The following is a 17,355-nucleotide window of genomic DNA, read 5'->3' on the forward strand; positions in this document are numbered from 1 at the left end:
TGTGCCACGCGCACTATTTCTCCCGCTCTTTACATCTTACTTCCCCACCACATCGTCACCCCCTCTGTTATCACCCTCTGCCACCCCTCCGCTGCCCCTTTTTCGCCCCTTTACCAGCCCTCTGCCACCCCTCAGCATTCTGACGAACCCAAATAAGAGAATTCTGTTACGAAAAAATTTTTGTTTACAATTCTCCAAAAAAAAACCGCTTGCATTTTTTTTTGCTGGAGAATTTTTGAAAAATTTTCTGGAGAAAAAAAATTTTTGGGATTTAAAAAAAATATATCATATATAATTATTAGTATGCACATTTTTTTGGGGGCAGGCGACTGCCAAATTTCACTGTCAGAATAATTTTAATACTACGGTCACGTTTTCTGGAATTATTACATTTTTGTTCCACTGCCAAAAAATTTTTATTGCGTTTTTGGAGTATCATTTTAACAGCTGTTTTTTACGAGCCAACTGCAATTTCGGTTTAGCCATTCCTAGAATTGGATATTTTTTTAAAAATTCCGTGTGCAGACAAATGGACAACTATAAAAAAATTCAGTTATTACATCACTGAAACAATAATTAACTTTTACATTCATTTTTTGATGATTGAATTGTATACTCCACTGAAGTTGATGCACACTCTATAATTATTTCATAGTAAATATAAAAAGTCAATCGAATAAAAAAATCACTTATACAATTTCGAAAAAAACGTACAGATTCCGCGTTGACACACCCCGGGTGCATTCGATGCAGAAAAAAATGTAAATTGCGAGGAAATAAAATATGTATGCACCCCTAAATATTGTGTTCAACGGATTGTCACGTATTTTTCGACCCCATAGTTGGGGGGTGGGGAATGGTGACCCGGCGCCGCGACGCCCGGAGCGTCCAGAGGACAGAAAGTACCGAACAAAGTACCCAAAGTACTCTCAGGGCATAGTAAAAAGTAAAAATTGAAAATTCGAAATTTCCAAAAAAAAAACGAGGAGGTATTCACTGGAATTGAAAAATTCGAAATTTAAAAAAAAATATCAGGGGAACATGAAAATCGAGGAGGTATTCGCTGAAATTGAAAAATTCGAAATTTCTGAAAAAGTATCAGGGGAACATGAAAATCGAGGAGGTATTCGCTGAAATTGAAAAATTCGAAATTTCTGAAAAAGTATCAGGGGAGCATGACAATTGTGAAGGTATTCACTGAAATTGAAAAATTCGAAATTTTCAAAAAAATATCAGGGGAACATGAAAATGAAGGAGGTATTCACTGAAAGTACTGCGGCCAGTGAATTAGGTGCTTCTTCATTCCAGTACTTTTAACGCTTGACTGACAGAAGTACCCAATACACCGAACCGCGAAGTCCTTGGAAGTATTTTTCCAGATTTTTTCAAGGCTATTTCTTTCAAGTACCAGTTTTCCCGGTGAAAAGTACTCATTTGGAGGAATGGGATTATTCGGAAGGAGGCGAAAGCTCCGGGAGAGTTTGAATATACGGTACGCCGAAGTCAATGAAAATTTTATGGCTTCGGCAGCTGTTGTCCTCGTTTTCTCGAATATCCAGTGTCCGAGTTTCATGCGAGTCGGGTACTTGGACAAGAAGCAGAAGATGCATTAGACTTTTATTGTCGTTTTTCGGCATTACTAGTAATAATTCATTGTGAGAATTCTGCAGATGTCATGGAAAAACCGTCGATCGATTGCAGAACATTAATTATGCACTTATTGCACTGACAAAAATTATGGCATTACTCCAATATCAGAAATGTATATCGATATATCGGTATATCGAGAATTGACGCAGGACCGCTCATTTTTTAATCGATGGAAGAGGAGAGTTGAATTTCGAGAAGTGACATGATTCGCTTAAATTCCTTAACGCTATTTCTACGCCATTCTCTCGGTAATTGTGGAATTTTTTTTTTTTTATAGAATTTAATAGAGCTATGACAACTCTACATCGCTGCAATGGCCGCGTGAACTCATTCCGAGGATTCGAGACGTGCGACTTGGTCAACGCGAAAAACCAATTACGAGTTGCGACAGAAGTAGACGGGTATAGAGGAAGTGCTCGTCAGCGGCTTTTGGCAAGTGCTCAGTGATATTTTTGATACCAAAAATAATCCACCAGTTGAGTAAATTGAGAAAATAAATAGAATATTATTTTACGTTTGAATCCCGAGTTATTCATAAAAGAGATGATTCCGGAAATACCAGAGTCACAATCAAAACCTTAAACCTCTCAATTTATTATTTATTTTTTTAATTACCTAATCAATATAATCATAATGTTTCCATAACTTGGATTACTTTCAATGAATTCAAGGAATTCGTAATTCCTACTACGATAGAAACAGGATAATTACTTTAAATCCTGTGAATAAATTTTATAATAAATTTTTCTCGGCGGAATATTCCGGAATATTTATTAAAAAAGTGACCGGAAAGCCCTTAACTAAATTGGCCAGCATAAATCTCCGTAATGCCTGGCGAGACCTTGGAAATGAGCCCCAGAGCGTCAGTAAAAAACCATTGACCCATTAACAAATGGTCCATTGATGTCCACATGACAATCAGACGTGTAATTCCATTAGTGCGTGATTCACCCCAGGGTGTTGGTATCTGAATCATCACAAGGGTGCACCACGAATAGGCATCGGTAGATTGAGGGAATTCGTTTTGAGATTCTGATTCTTTGAGCTTATCTGCTTTACCGCCCCCCGTTTCGATCGATTGCGATGATATCGCAGGGGATTGTGAAGGAAAAGAGAGAAGACGCCTGGCGCCAGCAGAACCATTGGCGCCGGGGGGCGCCGACGAGTTTTTCCTTCTCTATATTTCCCTCCGACTCCCATCATTTTCAATCTCAACATCTCCGTTGAGCTCATTGTCTTCTGCTTGCACTGAAATTGGGACACTCGTGTCGATTGCTGATCGATACCAATCAATGCGACAATCCACTACAGCGCAAACCCTAAATTTCTTAAATATCCGATAACGAGGGGAAATTTCGTTATCTGCTGAAGACGCAGAATTTCGTCGTGTTTATTTTTACAATTTATAATAATATGTTGTATTGTTTTTCTTTGAAAATTTATCGAAGAGGTATTCACTGAAATTTGAAAATTCGAAATTTACAAAAAAATTGAGGAGGTATTCGCTGAAATGGAAAAATTCGAAATTTTTGAAAAAGTATCAGGGGAACATGAAAATTGAGGAGGTATTCGCTAAAATTGAAAAATTCGAAATTTCTGAAAAAGTATCAGGGGAACATGAAAATCGAGGAGGCATTCGCTGAAATTTGAAAATTCGAAATATTCAAAAAAAAATCGTGGAGGTTTCCGATGAAATTAAAAAATTCGAAATTTTTGAAAAAGTATCAGGGGAACATGAAAACCGAGGAGGTATTCACTGAAATTTGAAAATTCGAAATTTCCGAAAAAAATCGAGGAGGTACACACTGAAATGGAAAAATTCGAAATTTCCAAAAAATTTTTCTTTGAAAATTTATGTTTGAGAGATGTATTTTGAAAGCAGAGGGAATATATGATCCGATAGTATTGGGTTTTCAATTTTTATGGAATTATGCCACAAACATTCGTATCAGCGATTTTAATAAAATCGGTCAGTTATGTAATTGACAAGATCGTCAAAAAAAATATTTTTATCGTTATTAGTTGTTAAAAATTGAGGGTTTTAATTGTCAGTCTCGAAATGAATGTCGAATAAAAAAGGATATCAATTTAAAAAATCAATTCAATTGGTAATAACTCTTCCATCGAGTATTATTGTAAATAATCGAATAAATTATGGAAATTATTATTGCAATTTCCATGGATTATCAATGATAATCAGATGATGTGTCGTTATCATGTTTTTAAGGAGTCTGACGAACAAAATGTGAGTAAATATCGAGGGGTGAAATGCACGTTATGACTAAGGTCCTGGGGTGGGAAAGGGGAGGACGGGGGTTGGATAGGGGGTTGAAGTGGGAATGGCGAGACGCATGGCGCCACATTGCCGCGACCCAAATAACAATAATGCTCTCATGTGGGATGACGATGGACGTTGGGATGCTGGAAATATGACGAACAGCGATTTTACGCAGTCGTAATACTAGTTTTGTCGAGGGATTATGTGGAACAATGGCCTAATGACCGCCTTGGCTTCCTCATAGAAAAAAAATACAAGTTTACTCTAATATGTGAAACCTCTACCTTTGATCCAACATTCTAATAATACGAAGATCAAAACAAATTTCAAGTTCGATCGGAGAGATCAGGAGTCAATTTGAAATTTTTTAATTGAATGTAAGATTATGAATATTTTTTTCATTTTTTATTTTTTCAAGTCCTGAAAATTCAGGATCGATTTGATCATGAAGATTGAGATCTCAAATTTAAAGTGCTCAATACATTGGATTTTTTTTTTGTTTCGTGCATTTCTGCTGTAACACGTATTATCGCGGCATCTCTGGAGTAAATCCAGAGATCATCGTCTGCGGTACCGACTCCTGGACAAAAAAATTCGTATTATATCGCGCATTGATATCATCCCATCAACAAATGGTCCCGTCAACGTCGTCTAAAATGCATTGTTATAAAAAAATTGATGCATTTCAATAATAAATGGAGAATTAATTCATTTTGATAGTAGAAGAGGAAAATTCATTGATCGGCCAAAATTGATTTTAAAACTCACGCGCGCTTTTTTTCGCAAGGGGTGGGGGTATCCAAGATGGCGATCAGGCACCAGCGCCATATTTCAAAGCGGCATTATCGTGAAATTTTAAAAGGTTATGATTCCCACGTGCGTGTTGGTCCAAAAATTTGACGTTTCCCTTGAAATTGATCAAAACAGAAGAAATAAAATTCGAAAAAAATGCCGAAAATACGGGTGGAGAAGAAAAGCCGAGTCCATGAGAAAATCGCAAAACAGGGTAAATAAAATGTCTCTCTTTCATGATTTTCCTAAATATCGGAAATCTTATCTTTCAATTTTAGTAGAATTAACAAAATTTCAAAGATATTCTCAAACTTGAATTATCGAAATTATGAATTAATTTCAATACAATTAACTTAGAAAGATGATCTGCAATTGAATAATTATCAAATAAATAACAACTTTAATAAACGAATTGCTGGGAAATAAACAAATAAATAAATATATGAACGATCGCACCAAAAGGTGTGTGAGGAGAAGAAAGGGGATAAATGCACAACAGTAATTCTTGCAACTCCTGATGATTCTCGTCGTCAGGTATCATGTTCAATAAGGACTTTGGCCAGCACATATTGAAGAATCCTCTGATAATCCAGAGCATGGTGGAGAAGGCAGCCCTGAGGCCCACCGATGTTGTCCTCGAAATCGGTCCTGGCACAGGTAACATGACCGTCAAAATGCTGGAGAAGTGCAAGAAGGTCATTGCCTGCGAGGTGGACACCAGGATGGTAGCAGAATTGCAGAAGAGAGTCCAAGCAACACCTCTCCAGTCCAAACTGCAGATTGTCGTTGGAGATGTGCTGAAGGCTGATCTACCGTTCTTCGATCTGTGTGTCGCCAATGTACCTTATCAAATATCCTCACCGTTGATGTTCAAACTCCTGCTGCATCGTCCTCAGTTCAGGTTGCCTTGCAATACTTAAATCAATACCTGGACATCCTCAATTCGTTGGATACTCAGATAAATGTTCAATCGTGGATTAATAATTAATCGTCAATCACTCGGATGTCGATATAAATTCACTGAACAATTTTTTTTATTCGTGATAATTATTTCGCAGGTGTGCAGTACTCATGTTTCAAAGGGAATTCGCTGAGAGATTAGTTGCCAAACCTGGGGACAAGTCCTACTGTCGATTGAGCGTAAATACCCAATTATTAGCGAGAGTCGACATGTTGTTGAAAGTTGGGAAGAATAATTTTAGGCCACCCCCGAAAGTCGAGTCAAATGTCGTGAGAGTTGAGCCAAAAATTCCACCGCCACCCATCAATTATCAGGAGTGGGATGGATTAACGAGGATAGCTTTTGGCAGGAAAAATAAAACCCTCTCGGCGTCTTTCAAACACACCACTGTACTGGAAATGTTGGAGAAGAATTACAAACTCCACTGCAGTCTTAATAATAAGGTAGACTTTATGCAGAATATCTCTAAAATTGAAATCTTATTCATTTTTTTGCCCCAGGCAATACCTGAAGACTTCGATATCAAAGCACTAGTCATCGAATCACTAGAGTCTGCGAAAATGACGGAAAAACGTGCCAGAACGATGGACATGGACGACTTCATCAAGTAAATATCTCCATCCCATTTAATTAATTCGTATTATCCAATTGAATTATTAATTTCTTTTTATTTCTCTTATTTTAGACTTCTCCACAGTTTTAACTCTTCGGGTATTCATTTCGCGTGAATCCTCCACATACGATTATTTTTCCAAAAATCCATGTTAGAACTGAATAAACTCTATTTATATTCGAGCATGATGTGAATTTGTGTTCATTAATTCATAATTGATTAATAATAAAAATGATAATGGACGTGGAGATAGAATTGATCATGTCAGCCATTTAGCCATCAAATATCGATATTTTTTCATTCGTATGTACTTGCGAAAAGTCTTCGCTAGTTGGTATTGTACTGGGAATAGAGGTAGTACTGTGGGGGTGGGGGTTTTTCGCGTCTAGGGTAACGGTGAGCCCTGAGAGAAGTGGAATAGTTGGGCATTGGGATGCGAGAGTGAGTGAGCTCTGCACGAGGAATGAAAATTAGATAGAGAGAGATGGTAAATGGGAACGACGATCCAAGAGGGAAAACCGTTGGGGGATGAGGGTCCCCGAGGAGTCAGTGGTCTCCTCTGGTGCTGGCAGCCCACGAGAGAGAGGGACGGAAGAACTAATCAGCTTGGCGCATGTGCTCTGGACTCCTCCATGATCCCATGGGAATATCCTAGCATCCCCATAATATACAGGAGTCCTCACTCCTCCTCGTACCCTCTTTTTCACTCTCTCACGTTAACATTTCTTTCTTTTATTTATTTTTTTTATTTTACTCCTGTTTTTTTGTTCATCTTTTTTTTTTCCACTCTCGTTTTAAGTTTTCTACGGTATCCCTGACAGTATTCGCTGATGTCGAGAAACGTTGGAATTATTTTCCATTTTTTACGGATTTTTTTGGGGCGGGGGGTGTGGGGCCACCGGAAGGAACGGGGGGAGGTTTTTTGAGGGACTGCTTGAGGCTGCATGTTAATATTAATTGACGGGGCTTTAATGGAACTCCCTTGGTACACCTCGTCAGGGAGAATGGGTTAATATCTGGTGGCTCATCAATTATTCATTGGTATCAATTTTAAGGGGTTGCTGGGTTTTATATGGATTGCTTGATAGTGGTTGTGGGGATTCAACAGTTATTGGGGAATTATTATTTAGGAACTATTCGTGGATTTATATGAAAAACTTATTAATTGCGAAAGGAGATATTGAAGCATCAATTCTTCAAGAATTTCAATTATCATTGTCTTTTAATGCGTCCATTGATTACTCCACAATTTCAGAGATTAATAGTGAATTAAGTGAATAATAAAAAAGTATTTATCCATGTCGTCTCAATGTTTTTCATTACCGAAACGATGAAAAAGTTGCCAGAAAATCAAAAAATCAGAATGAAAAAAGCTGTTGAGCAACTAAACAAGAATGCAACAAAAAAATATCACTCCCGAATCCCCGAACAGAATTCGCCAATTAATTGTTTATCCCGCTGGAGGAAGAAAATAAAAAAATGTCAGATAAATGATAATTGTGATAATTAGACAAAAGAAGCAAAAAAATAACAAAAAACGGGAAAATGTAAATAATGAGCTGAAGGGTTGATCATAATTATAGTCAGTGTTATCGTGATGAGTTTCAACTCGACTGAGACGAGCATATGACAGATAAACGAGCAATAGGTGGTGGGGTTGGATAAATTTAGCGGGGGGTGGTGGTGAGGCGGGTGGGTGGCGGGAGGGTGAGAGAGGGAGAGGCTGGGTGTTTCACGATCCCGCCTACCGTCCAATGCGGTTGCTGGTATCCCAAGGGGTCTCCCTCAGCCTCACCTTCTCCTCCTGGTGTACAGGGTTCCCTTTCTCCATGAGTCCGCAAACTCCGTAACTGCTTCTCCGGAGGTCTCTCTTGCAAACTGGGGGTTGATAATACCGTACACGACTAGGACCCCCTTCAGTGTTTGCCTATAGCCCTCACAGTGAAGTCAAGAGTTATCATTTTTTTTTTAATATTACAAATCATTTTATCCGATCATTTTTACATTTATTTATTATTCCATCATTATTCCGTCATTATTGAGTCGTTTATCGATTGCAGGCACGTGAGCGTTTTTTTTTATCTTTTATATTTATCTTTCTTTGGATTGTTCCATTATTTTTTTAATTTGTTTATGTTTGGGTGGAAAATGTGAATTTTATTGGGGAACATTTTCGGGTTTTTGATTTATCGTGCGATGGGGGTTTTTTTTTGAGATTTTACATGGTTTTGTGAATTGCAGACAGTGACGGAGAAATGGCGCGAAATGATGGTGATTACTTCGATTTTTTGAAATAGTTCGGGAATTACGAGGGGACTGATTTTTTTGGGGGGGATTAGGTTTATTGGGGTGTCGAGATGCTGTTCAAGGGGAATAGCTCGAGGCTGGAGTTTTTGATTGAGAAAATTCAAGCTCATAAGGAGTCGCCATCCCCTCTGCCAGAGGAGAAGTGCAGTGTCAAGTTGAAAGGTACATTATTATTTTGAATTCCAATAAAATATTTACTCGCGTCTGCCAGTAAAAAATGGAATCTCCGGTTCTTCCTGAAAGAGAAATTCCTCGTCGTGAGGTCCCACGGGAATTCACAATTTCACAACTACTTCTCACTCTCGATTCTTCAATTTTCACGTGAAAATTCCGTCGTCGATAAAAAATTCAATTAAAAAATGCACTCTCTGTTACATCTAAATTTAAATTAATGCACGCTACGTAATGAAGCGGGAAAACATTTGAACCGAGTACACGTGCGCGACCAGGTGTGACATGAATGCGGGATAAAAGCTTTTCTAATTTGAAAAGTGAAAAAAAAAAAAATCGGTGGAACCATGAGAAAATGGAAATGCCAAGTTTTCCTCCCGAAATATTCCGACGAATTCCTCTTCCTAAAATCGAATGAATTCCGAATAAATCGTCTTGACTCAGCGATGCAAAATTTTTTTCGCAACGTCAATGTCAAAAAAAAAAAATTGACAGGACGTTGTATTTGGATCAGCTGGAGTTTTTCGCGGATTTGTACGGGGTATTGCCGGTCGCGGTATTTTAACGGTAAAAACGTAATTCGGGGTAGTTATTTTGGATTGAAATATTCCACTCAGTCCTCCCAGGTTCGTCTCCCTTCGAGATTACACGGAGACTCGGTGACTCATTGCTCCCAAACGTCTCCTATGTGTCTCCCATTGGGAACACGGGACGCTCGAGTCCCCCGTCAGACTCCCATGGGAGATTACGGGTTCGCGCCGTTACGTAGAGATGAGGGACGTTGCTGAACTCGGCACATTTTCCGTTAAAAAATAACGTCAAAACTCTAATACCGAATTTACCATCAACTTCGGTAAAACAGACAAAGACTGGATTAAAATGACGATTAACTCAAATTCCCTTGCCGATTCTAGAAGTGAAGATGAAAATTTACGCGACTTTATCATGATTTTTTAATCATATTTTTATAATAGATTTAATTCTCTGAATTGTCATTTTAGAATATATAGTTTGATGCTTGAATTGATTGGAAATAGTTATTCGATGATTAATAGGGAGAAGTCTTGGATAATAATTAGGCAGAGTAATTTTCTACATCCGGCCTCCTCCACGAATTTAGGTGGCGCCTATTTTAGTTAATAAAACCGAGTGTCTCTCGTGTAGGTGTCAACGGATGCAACCGATTTTACGAGTACGTAGCTCCACTGAATAGCATTGGGCGTCTTGTGTGTTTTATTAGAATTTAAGATGACTAGTGGACACGAAAAATTCCGTAAAATCAGTAAAATTGCACTGGTGGGTGTCGCACGCTTTATTACTTACGAAATGAGGAAATGAGACTTGTTATTTCGACTTCCGTCAGTTACTGTTATTATCGCAATGAGTCCGTCATTTTTCTGAATTCGAAAAGATCTTTTCAACTGAATTTCACGATTTATCAATTTAGCCAATAAATATTTTCTATTCTCTATCAATTGAAAATTCAATTTTCTGAATTCGAGTGGTAATTAATTGTTTTACGATGAGTCGAAGAGGATTTAGACTTGAATTTTGGTAAAAAAAATTCTTTTAGATGGATTATTGGGTGGCAGTTACTCTTGGCGAAGTGAGGAAGACAGTTTGACATGTCAACGAGGTGGTGGCACCCCTTCGTCGTGTGCCACCTCGACGTCCCAGAGTTTTCCATCGGAAACTGAAATCGATGGAGATTTGCGGATTAACACTGACTCCCACAACTCATCTGGTCCATACTCATGTCAATTTTGTGACAAAACATTCCCCAGTCTGAGTTGTCTCAAGAAACACGAGCAGGTGAGACGCAAAATATTTTCTCTCCGTGAAAAAATTTTACTACAACACGAAGATAAATTCCTAGTGAAATGTCTCCTCTCAAAAATTTTTCCACGAAATTTCATTATAAAATTTTACTATAAATTTATCTCTGTAAATGATGAACGAATATTAGCTGGACGAGAAATTGATGAGATCTGGAATTTATTGCACAGCCCAGATGATTTCTTTTAATCCCTGACTCTAGACCCATGGCGATCAAATGCCATACAGATGCAGCTGGTGCGCAAGATTGTTCAAACACAAACGAAGTAGAGATCGCCACGTGAAACTACACACTGGGGACCGAAGATACCGTTGTACCCACTGTGAAGCAGCATTTTCACGAAGGTAACTTCTAAATTCCCAAGAGAGTCACTCTACCACCCTTTGCCCTCCCACCAGGTACTATGGAAATAAACCACTCAAAAATATAAAGAAGAAATTGATGATTGAGTTAAGAATAATTCGCCTAAAGCTCCAACACTTGCTATTAACTGTTTCTCTCAATTATCCATCAATTACAACAAAATTCCATACGAATTTCTCAAAAATGGAAAACTTGAGATAAAAGGAAAACTTCCTAGCAAATTTGTCGTTCTCCCTAGAAATTTGGTTTGGAGAAATTGAAGATATATATTTGCTTGAGAAATTGATAATAATTTTCAGTGATCACTTGAAGATTCACATGAAGACACACGATAACCAGAAGCCGTACCACTGCACGGAGTGCTCGAGAGGTTACAACACAGCAGCAGCGCTAACCTCTCACATGCAGTCACACAAAAGGCCACCGAGTACGCCCCACTGTCAGCGTTCCCTCCCAACATCCTCACCGCCAGCAATCGCATCCCCAGATCACCAGCCAAAGCTCCAGTACCACTCCCCCCTCCACCTGACCTGCATGTACTGCAGGGACACCTTCTCCTCGATGGAGCAACTCCAGGTGCACGTGCAAACGTCCCACGAGGCACTCCTACCCCTCCCAAGTCCGTCCTCCTCTTCACCAGAGGCTAATGACTGTCGAAGACTCAGAGCGAAACCCTCAGACCTGGAGGATTTGACCTGCAGACGATGCGCCACGAAATTCAGCAAGCTATCTTCACTCCGAGAGCACCTGGTCTCAGCACACAATGACGGACTCACCACGTTGACCTGTCCCCTGTGCTCGAAGCCCTGCTCATCAGCTACAGCATACGCCGAGCACTACGTACTCGAGCACTGCGAGAACAAGAGCATCATTCCACGCTCGAAACCAGAGATCGACAAGTTGTACGAATCACCGAAGTCGAATTATTTATCAGGCACACTTCTCTGTGGTCAGTGTGGTGCAGCACTCAAGGACTTCGAGTCCTTCAGGACACACCTTGCAAGACATCTGCATGCCAACCAGCAAGCAGCTGCTGGAATCGGTTGTCCAAAGTGTGAGCTCAAATTTCAGGTGCGTGAGGATATGCTGATGCACCTGACGAAGCACTTCATGGGACAAATCGTCAAGAAGTTCTGCTGCGATGCATGCGATGAACTCTTCGGGGACTCGAAGAGCCTCCAGAAGCACCTGCTGGATATCCATGCACACCACCTCTTCCGGTGCGAGATATGCAGGGACACGTTTGACTCAGTCGTCGGAATTCAGGTGCATTTCACCGTCAAGCACTCGCAGGAGGCCAGCCTTTACCCCTGCAACTCCTGCAGGGGCAGAGGTGGATCAGAGCCTGGAGAAGGATTCAGAACGCCTGGAGAGCTTCTGGATCACGTGAGAAATGTGCATGCCTCCGATCTGAATTCCCCAGGGAACTCAGTCTCAACTCCTAAAGTCGTCGGTGAGTTCTTCAGGTGCGGCTTCTGTGGGATATTCTGCCCGTCGGACAGCGATCTTCAGCATCACCTCGCCAGCCACTCAACGTGTCTCTTTCGTTGTCCCATCTGCAGAGAAGGCTTCCCCGTCGAATTCCTTCTCGATAAACACATGGCGAGTGCTCACAATTTAATTGGACAATCGGAAGACTCCGAGGAGAAATCCTCGTTGAAGAGACGACGCTCACCAGACTTCAACAGCAATATCAATCAGCAAGAACAGTCCTTTGGCAATCCAACGACACCAGGACGACCTCATCACTGCGATCTCTGCGACAGGTCTGACTTTTCGAGTGACTCTGAGCTCAAGGCGCACAAGAAACTCGCTCACAAGACAGTTTCATCGAAAGTACAGAAGCTGTCGACTTCATTCGTCTGCAGTTACTGCGGCGAGGGTCTGCGATCCAGACTAGAGCTTGAGTCTCATACCAGGGTCCACCATGCCCCTGCAGACCCAGGTAAAAAATACAAATGCAACATCTGTGATGAAGTCTTCTCGTCCGGCAGCTTTCTCGCTGAGCACAAGCTTCAGAAGCACTGCAAGATACAGATCAGCGATATTTGTGTTGTCTGCAGGTGCACCCTCGCCAGCGAGAGGGACTTCCTGGAGCATGTGCATAAACACAGCTTGGAGGGGCTTGAGGGGAGAGAGGCAATTGTCAGCCACGTACCAGCTCATTGCGTTGTTTGCCGGCAGACGCTTATCAGTGAGTTTGAATGCCAGCTTCATGCCAAGTTTCATCTGAGAAGTGAGGATGAGGAGCGCGGTGATATCGGTAGCTGTTGTATTTGTCTGAGAGAAGTTGGAGAGGGTGAGAGGGTCTCTCTACCGGCCAACGATGCAAGCGAACAGGGGCTCAAAGTATGCAAGAGGTGCTTCCTCAGGCACTCGCAGGGGTTGCCCATTTTGACGAGCCCCTATGAGGTATGCAAGGAGGAGGGCGACGTCGCGGTCAAGGAGGAGGACGAATCCTCCAGCGAGAAGGTGGGTCAATTGCCTTTCCAGGGTTCTCCAGCTAATCCTCAGCTTACGAAACAATCAATTTGGGGACTGATAAATTTTTCGGGAGGCATTTAGATATGAAGCTTTTAAGGCATGATTGATGAACAATTCATGAAGATGTTAGAAAGTAATTTTCTGTTGCAGGAAAATGATTCTACCCGTCCATATGACTGTCCATGTTGCAGTCAAAGGTTCAACTTTAAAAGTGAACTGGAGTATCATGTGTCGACACATGATGATAAAGATGCATCAAAAGACACTTCAGACAGTGTCATTGTTAAAGAGGAGATTGTTGTGAATACTGGGGAAGATCAAAGCGATGACAGGAGTGACACCTCCGTGGACGATAAAGTTGACTAATTTCTAGTGCATGTTACGGGGGATGAATGAGGGATATTATTCCGAGGGTGGGTGAAGGTGCAATCGATCCATCGAGGGGAGGAAATATTTTTAAGTGGAGAATCCTCAGGCTCGATGGATCTTTCCCTTTGCTCTCGTTTTTATTATTTTTTGGGGAATTAATATTTTACAGGTAGGAGTAGACAAAGTCGTAATTTTTTAATGACTGTGAATTACTAGACAACGCTTCCGTCTAATGCATATCAAGAGCTAATTATTACCGATTAATATGTTGAGATAAATAGAGATAAATGTGTAAATGAATAAATAATTTTTATTATGGAATTTTTGGGTGTTTATTCCGAGTTATTTTCATTCTTTAAAAAATTTCATTTTTTAAATTTATCAAAAATTTATTCGTTGTGGTGAATATTCTCATATCAATTATTTAAGAGATTAACCGAATTTCAGTAAATCCAGAGGACTGGAAAAATTTATCTCAGGATTTCATAAATTATCATCATGAAACTTTTCCACTAGAAATATTTATAAATTCCAATAATTTCTTCACCCAGCAACAAGCAAAAATGATGCTCTCTCGATATTAATTATAAAATCCTAATAATTTATGTTTCAATTCGACATGATAATTGACATCAATAATTGAATAAGAAATATTTTGGGAAATCAAAATTCGCATTCGACATTTCAATATCTTCGTATTAGATTCTCTCATTTTTGCAAAAATCGATCGCACGTCCATTCGTGTCATGAAAATTTAATGATTTGCAAGACCGAACGGTGAAAAATGATAATTATTTAATGCCAAGTGTTGAGAAATTCATGGATAAATAATTAACCAGAAGACGTCGTGAACTGCTGTGCCAACTGTTCTGATTCGTCTTTATCCACTCGAAGTAGAACAGGAATCGACTGGGGCAGACCCAGTGAAAAAGGACCTCTGTCACTCAGACATGGCAGATCTCTGTCGCTCAATAGAAGAAAAATAATATCAAAAATTGATATCAGAGCGACCCAAGCACCTCAAATATTTACTCTACCCCGTTGCCCCGATTCAACCGGCGAGAATTCAGACAAAAAAAAAGGGGATTCGATGAGACCCTAATCCAATATTTGCACGCGTTAAATGGAACTGGCACATTCGATAGGAGAAAAATTGTTTAATGCCTGCATTAACCTGTAATTGGATGTTCTCATGAAAAATTCCAATATTTTTGGTTTTTTTTTTTTGACAATGACTGAGTATTAACTCGGGATGACCTGGATTTTTTGCCATCCCTGGATATGACGGAATAATTAACCAATGATTTTCGGCTTGTGGTTATTCAGATTTTTTTATTCCGATTTTTTTCGGTATTTTCTCTCCTGAAATGCAAATATCGATGAGGTCACTCTGGACGAACGTTTTACATGCAGAGGATAATCCGGTTATTGGAATAATTTGGTCTCTGAGAAAAAAAGGCTTCAATAATTTTCATGAAAAGCTCTCACTCGATTATTCGTGATTAATTAATAACTGCTTGACGTTCCATTTTATTTTGGTTTGTTCTCGTTACTTGTTTGCGTCCCTTTAAAGATTTATTAATAATCCAAGTCCTCTTTTATTTTCACCGTTTTTTGTTCGATTTATCTCATGTTGTGAAAACCTAGAGAACGAGATGATTCTCATCGGAAAGCCAAGAAAATTTCCGCTTCGAAACACTGCAGGACAACTAATTTTCCTTCGCAAGTTTCTAAGAAAAGACGAGAAATTTATATCACAAAAGATGCATGAACTTTGTATTAACAATTCCCGCAGAGTTTTCCCCAATTTTCAATTAAATCCTCTACCTTTCCTGTCAGATTCCGACATGTTCTAGTGTTTTAAATAATTAAAACAGTCGCTAAAAAAAATTCGCTTGCGAAAATTGAAGTAAAATGTCAATTTCCCGCAATTTCTCGTTGCCGAAACGTCTGATAACCCGTGATATCTCCAGTTTTCGTCATTACCCGCGATCACGATGTCGATACGACCGGATATAAATCCCCACGACTGTCAAAAAATGGAATTAAATGTACAATCGGTTGCCCCATTTCAAATGCTGAAAGATTAAAATTCCCCGGCATTCGTTGTACGTTGAATTCGTGACTGCAGTGATTAAAAGATGAATGAACTGAATCATTTGTTTTCCTTTCGCAGGATCCCAAATAAATTCTTCAAAGTTGCCCTCAGTGACTCGCGATCTATTGTCTAAACTCCCCGGTCCTCTGGCATTCAGCGAATTATTCGGAATGTCTCCTTGCAAACCCGACACAATTTCCACATTCAGCCCTTCACAAAATATTTAAACTCTACTCCCTTCTGCCACTGTCAAACTTCCAATTCCCTTTCTTCTCCCACTCCCTCCAACGGCCTCTGTATTTTCCTTTGTACAAGTCATCGTGAAACGTCTGATTCAACTCAAAAAATAAGTGTTACACTCTCCCCCAATCCCTTGAAATCAAGGGAGTAAAAAAATATTGATTTAAAAGCCGCCGCAATATTTTGACGCCGAAAAAATTAAATTGGGTCAAGTAGATTTTGAATAATTCAAAACGAAATTTATATGTTTGATAAATTGGTGTATCTCGAAAAGTACTTGACCGATCGATCGGAAATTTTACACAGATATACTTCCAAGTTATTCCAATTGTTCCACCGAATTTCAAATTTTTAACTTGAACTCTACTATCTTTTTGGATTTTTTGTATTGTTTGTGTTTTTTTCCCATTTCCAGAAAGAAAAATATTTCTGTCGACTGCTAAAAATTTTTCTGCATAAAATTGAATTGACGTTCGAATTGTTGTTCCAAAAAAATTTTCTTTGGTGGAATTAAATTATTCCACAGGAGTCATTTTATTTTTAATATGTGGTTAGAGGAGTACGGGATTTTTTTCTCTCGACAGAGGGTAGATCACGGAGTTATATCAATTATATCGTTAATTGAGTTGTAATTGTTTTTGCTATAGGAGGGAGAGGGTCGAAGGTAATTTGAACCTTGCGAAGGAAATCCTAGGGCCAACAAACTGGGGAAAAGGTCAGAAGGGCCAGTCGAGCAAACTTATCTCGTCTCTGATTTTATGATTTTGATGGGTTGAGGGGAGAAACTCCATTTTCCGAGAGTCAAATCTATTTATTCAACCATTTATTAAAATTTCTCTCTTGTGAATTCTTTCGCGATAATTCCTAGAGATAGTACGTAATTTTTATAATCGATTAAATGAATGACACATTTCACCCCCCATTTTCCACGTGCGTTCTGTCAAAACAAAACAATCACCTCAAGGATATCCTCCATCACCGAAAACAATCTCGCACTTTCCAGATGAAATACCATCTACCAAGATAAAATTCAAGACTCGACACCTTGAATTCTCACGTGAGAACACCATCTAATCCAAAACAATTCCCCAAAATCCATTCCTCATCGCCCCACAAATGTAGATTAAAATCTTAAAACCGCCGGAACACCCGAAATTTCCGACAATTCGGCACCCTCTCCCCACGACCCTGA

The 17,355-nt window shown here is 39.5% G+C and overlaps 2 protein-coding genes across 3 annotated transcripts; both read left to right on the plus strand.

Annotated features, from left to right (window-relative positions):
• Positions 1-4,787: 4,787 nt before the first annotated feature.
• On the plus strand, positions 4,788-6,477 carry LOC105270473 (probable dimethyladenosine transferase). The gene is made up of 5 exons (XM_011311423.1): positions 4,788-4,934; positions 5,255-5,621; positions 5,779-6,124; positions 6,182-6,288; positions 6,367-6,477. Exons 1-5 carry the CDS (start codon positions 4,877-4,879, stop codon positions 6,407-6,409), a joined length of 921 nt encoding a protein of 306 aa, XP_011309725.1. The 5' UTR covers positions 4,788-4,876; the 3' UTR covers positions 6,410-6,477.
• A 1,703-nt stretch (positions 6,478-8,180) lies between these two features.
• Positions 8,181-14,099, plus strand: L (zinc finger protein Lobe). 2 transcript variants are annotated; one of them, XM_011311424.1, is made up of 6 exons: positions 8,181-8,354; positions 8,536-8,763; positions 10,346-10,584; positions 10,811-10,953; positions 11,272-13,444; positions 13,607-14,099. In XM_011311424.1, the coding sequence occupies exons 2-6, from the start codon at positions 8,652-8,654 to the stop codon at positions 13,820-13,822; spliced, it is 2,883 nt and encodes a 960-aa protein (XP_011309726.1). In that variant the 5' UTR covers positions 8,181-8,354; positions 8,536-8,651; the 3' UTR covers positions 13,823-14,099. The 2 variants fall into 2 exon arrangements, with proteins under 2 accessions (XP_011309726.1, XP_011309727.1); XM_011311425.1 differs by lacking the exons at positions 8,181-8,354; positions 8,536-8,763 and having other exon boundaries at positions 10,503-10,584; positions 10,779-10,953.
• Positions 14,100-17,355: the final 3,256 nt, after the last annotated feature.

This window comes from Fopius arisanus, unplaced genomic scaffold (genome assembly GCF_000806365.1).
Source record: "Fopius arisanus strain USDA-PBARC FA_bdor unplaced genomic scaffold, ASM80636v1 scaffold00088, whole genome shotgun sequence".
Classification (NCBI taxonomy): domain Eukaryota; kingdom Metazoa; phylum Arthropoda; class Insecta; order Hymenoptera; family Braconidae; genus Fopius; species Fopius arisanus.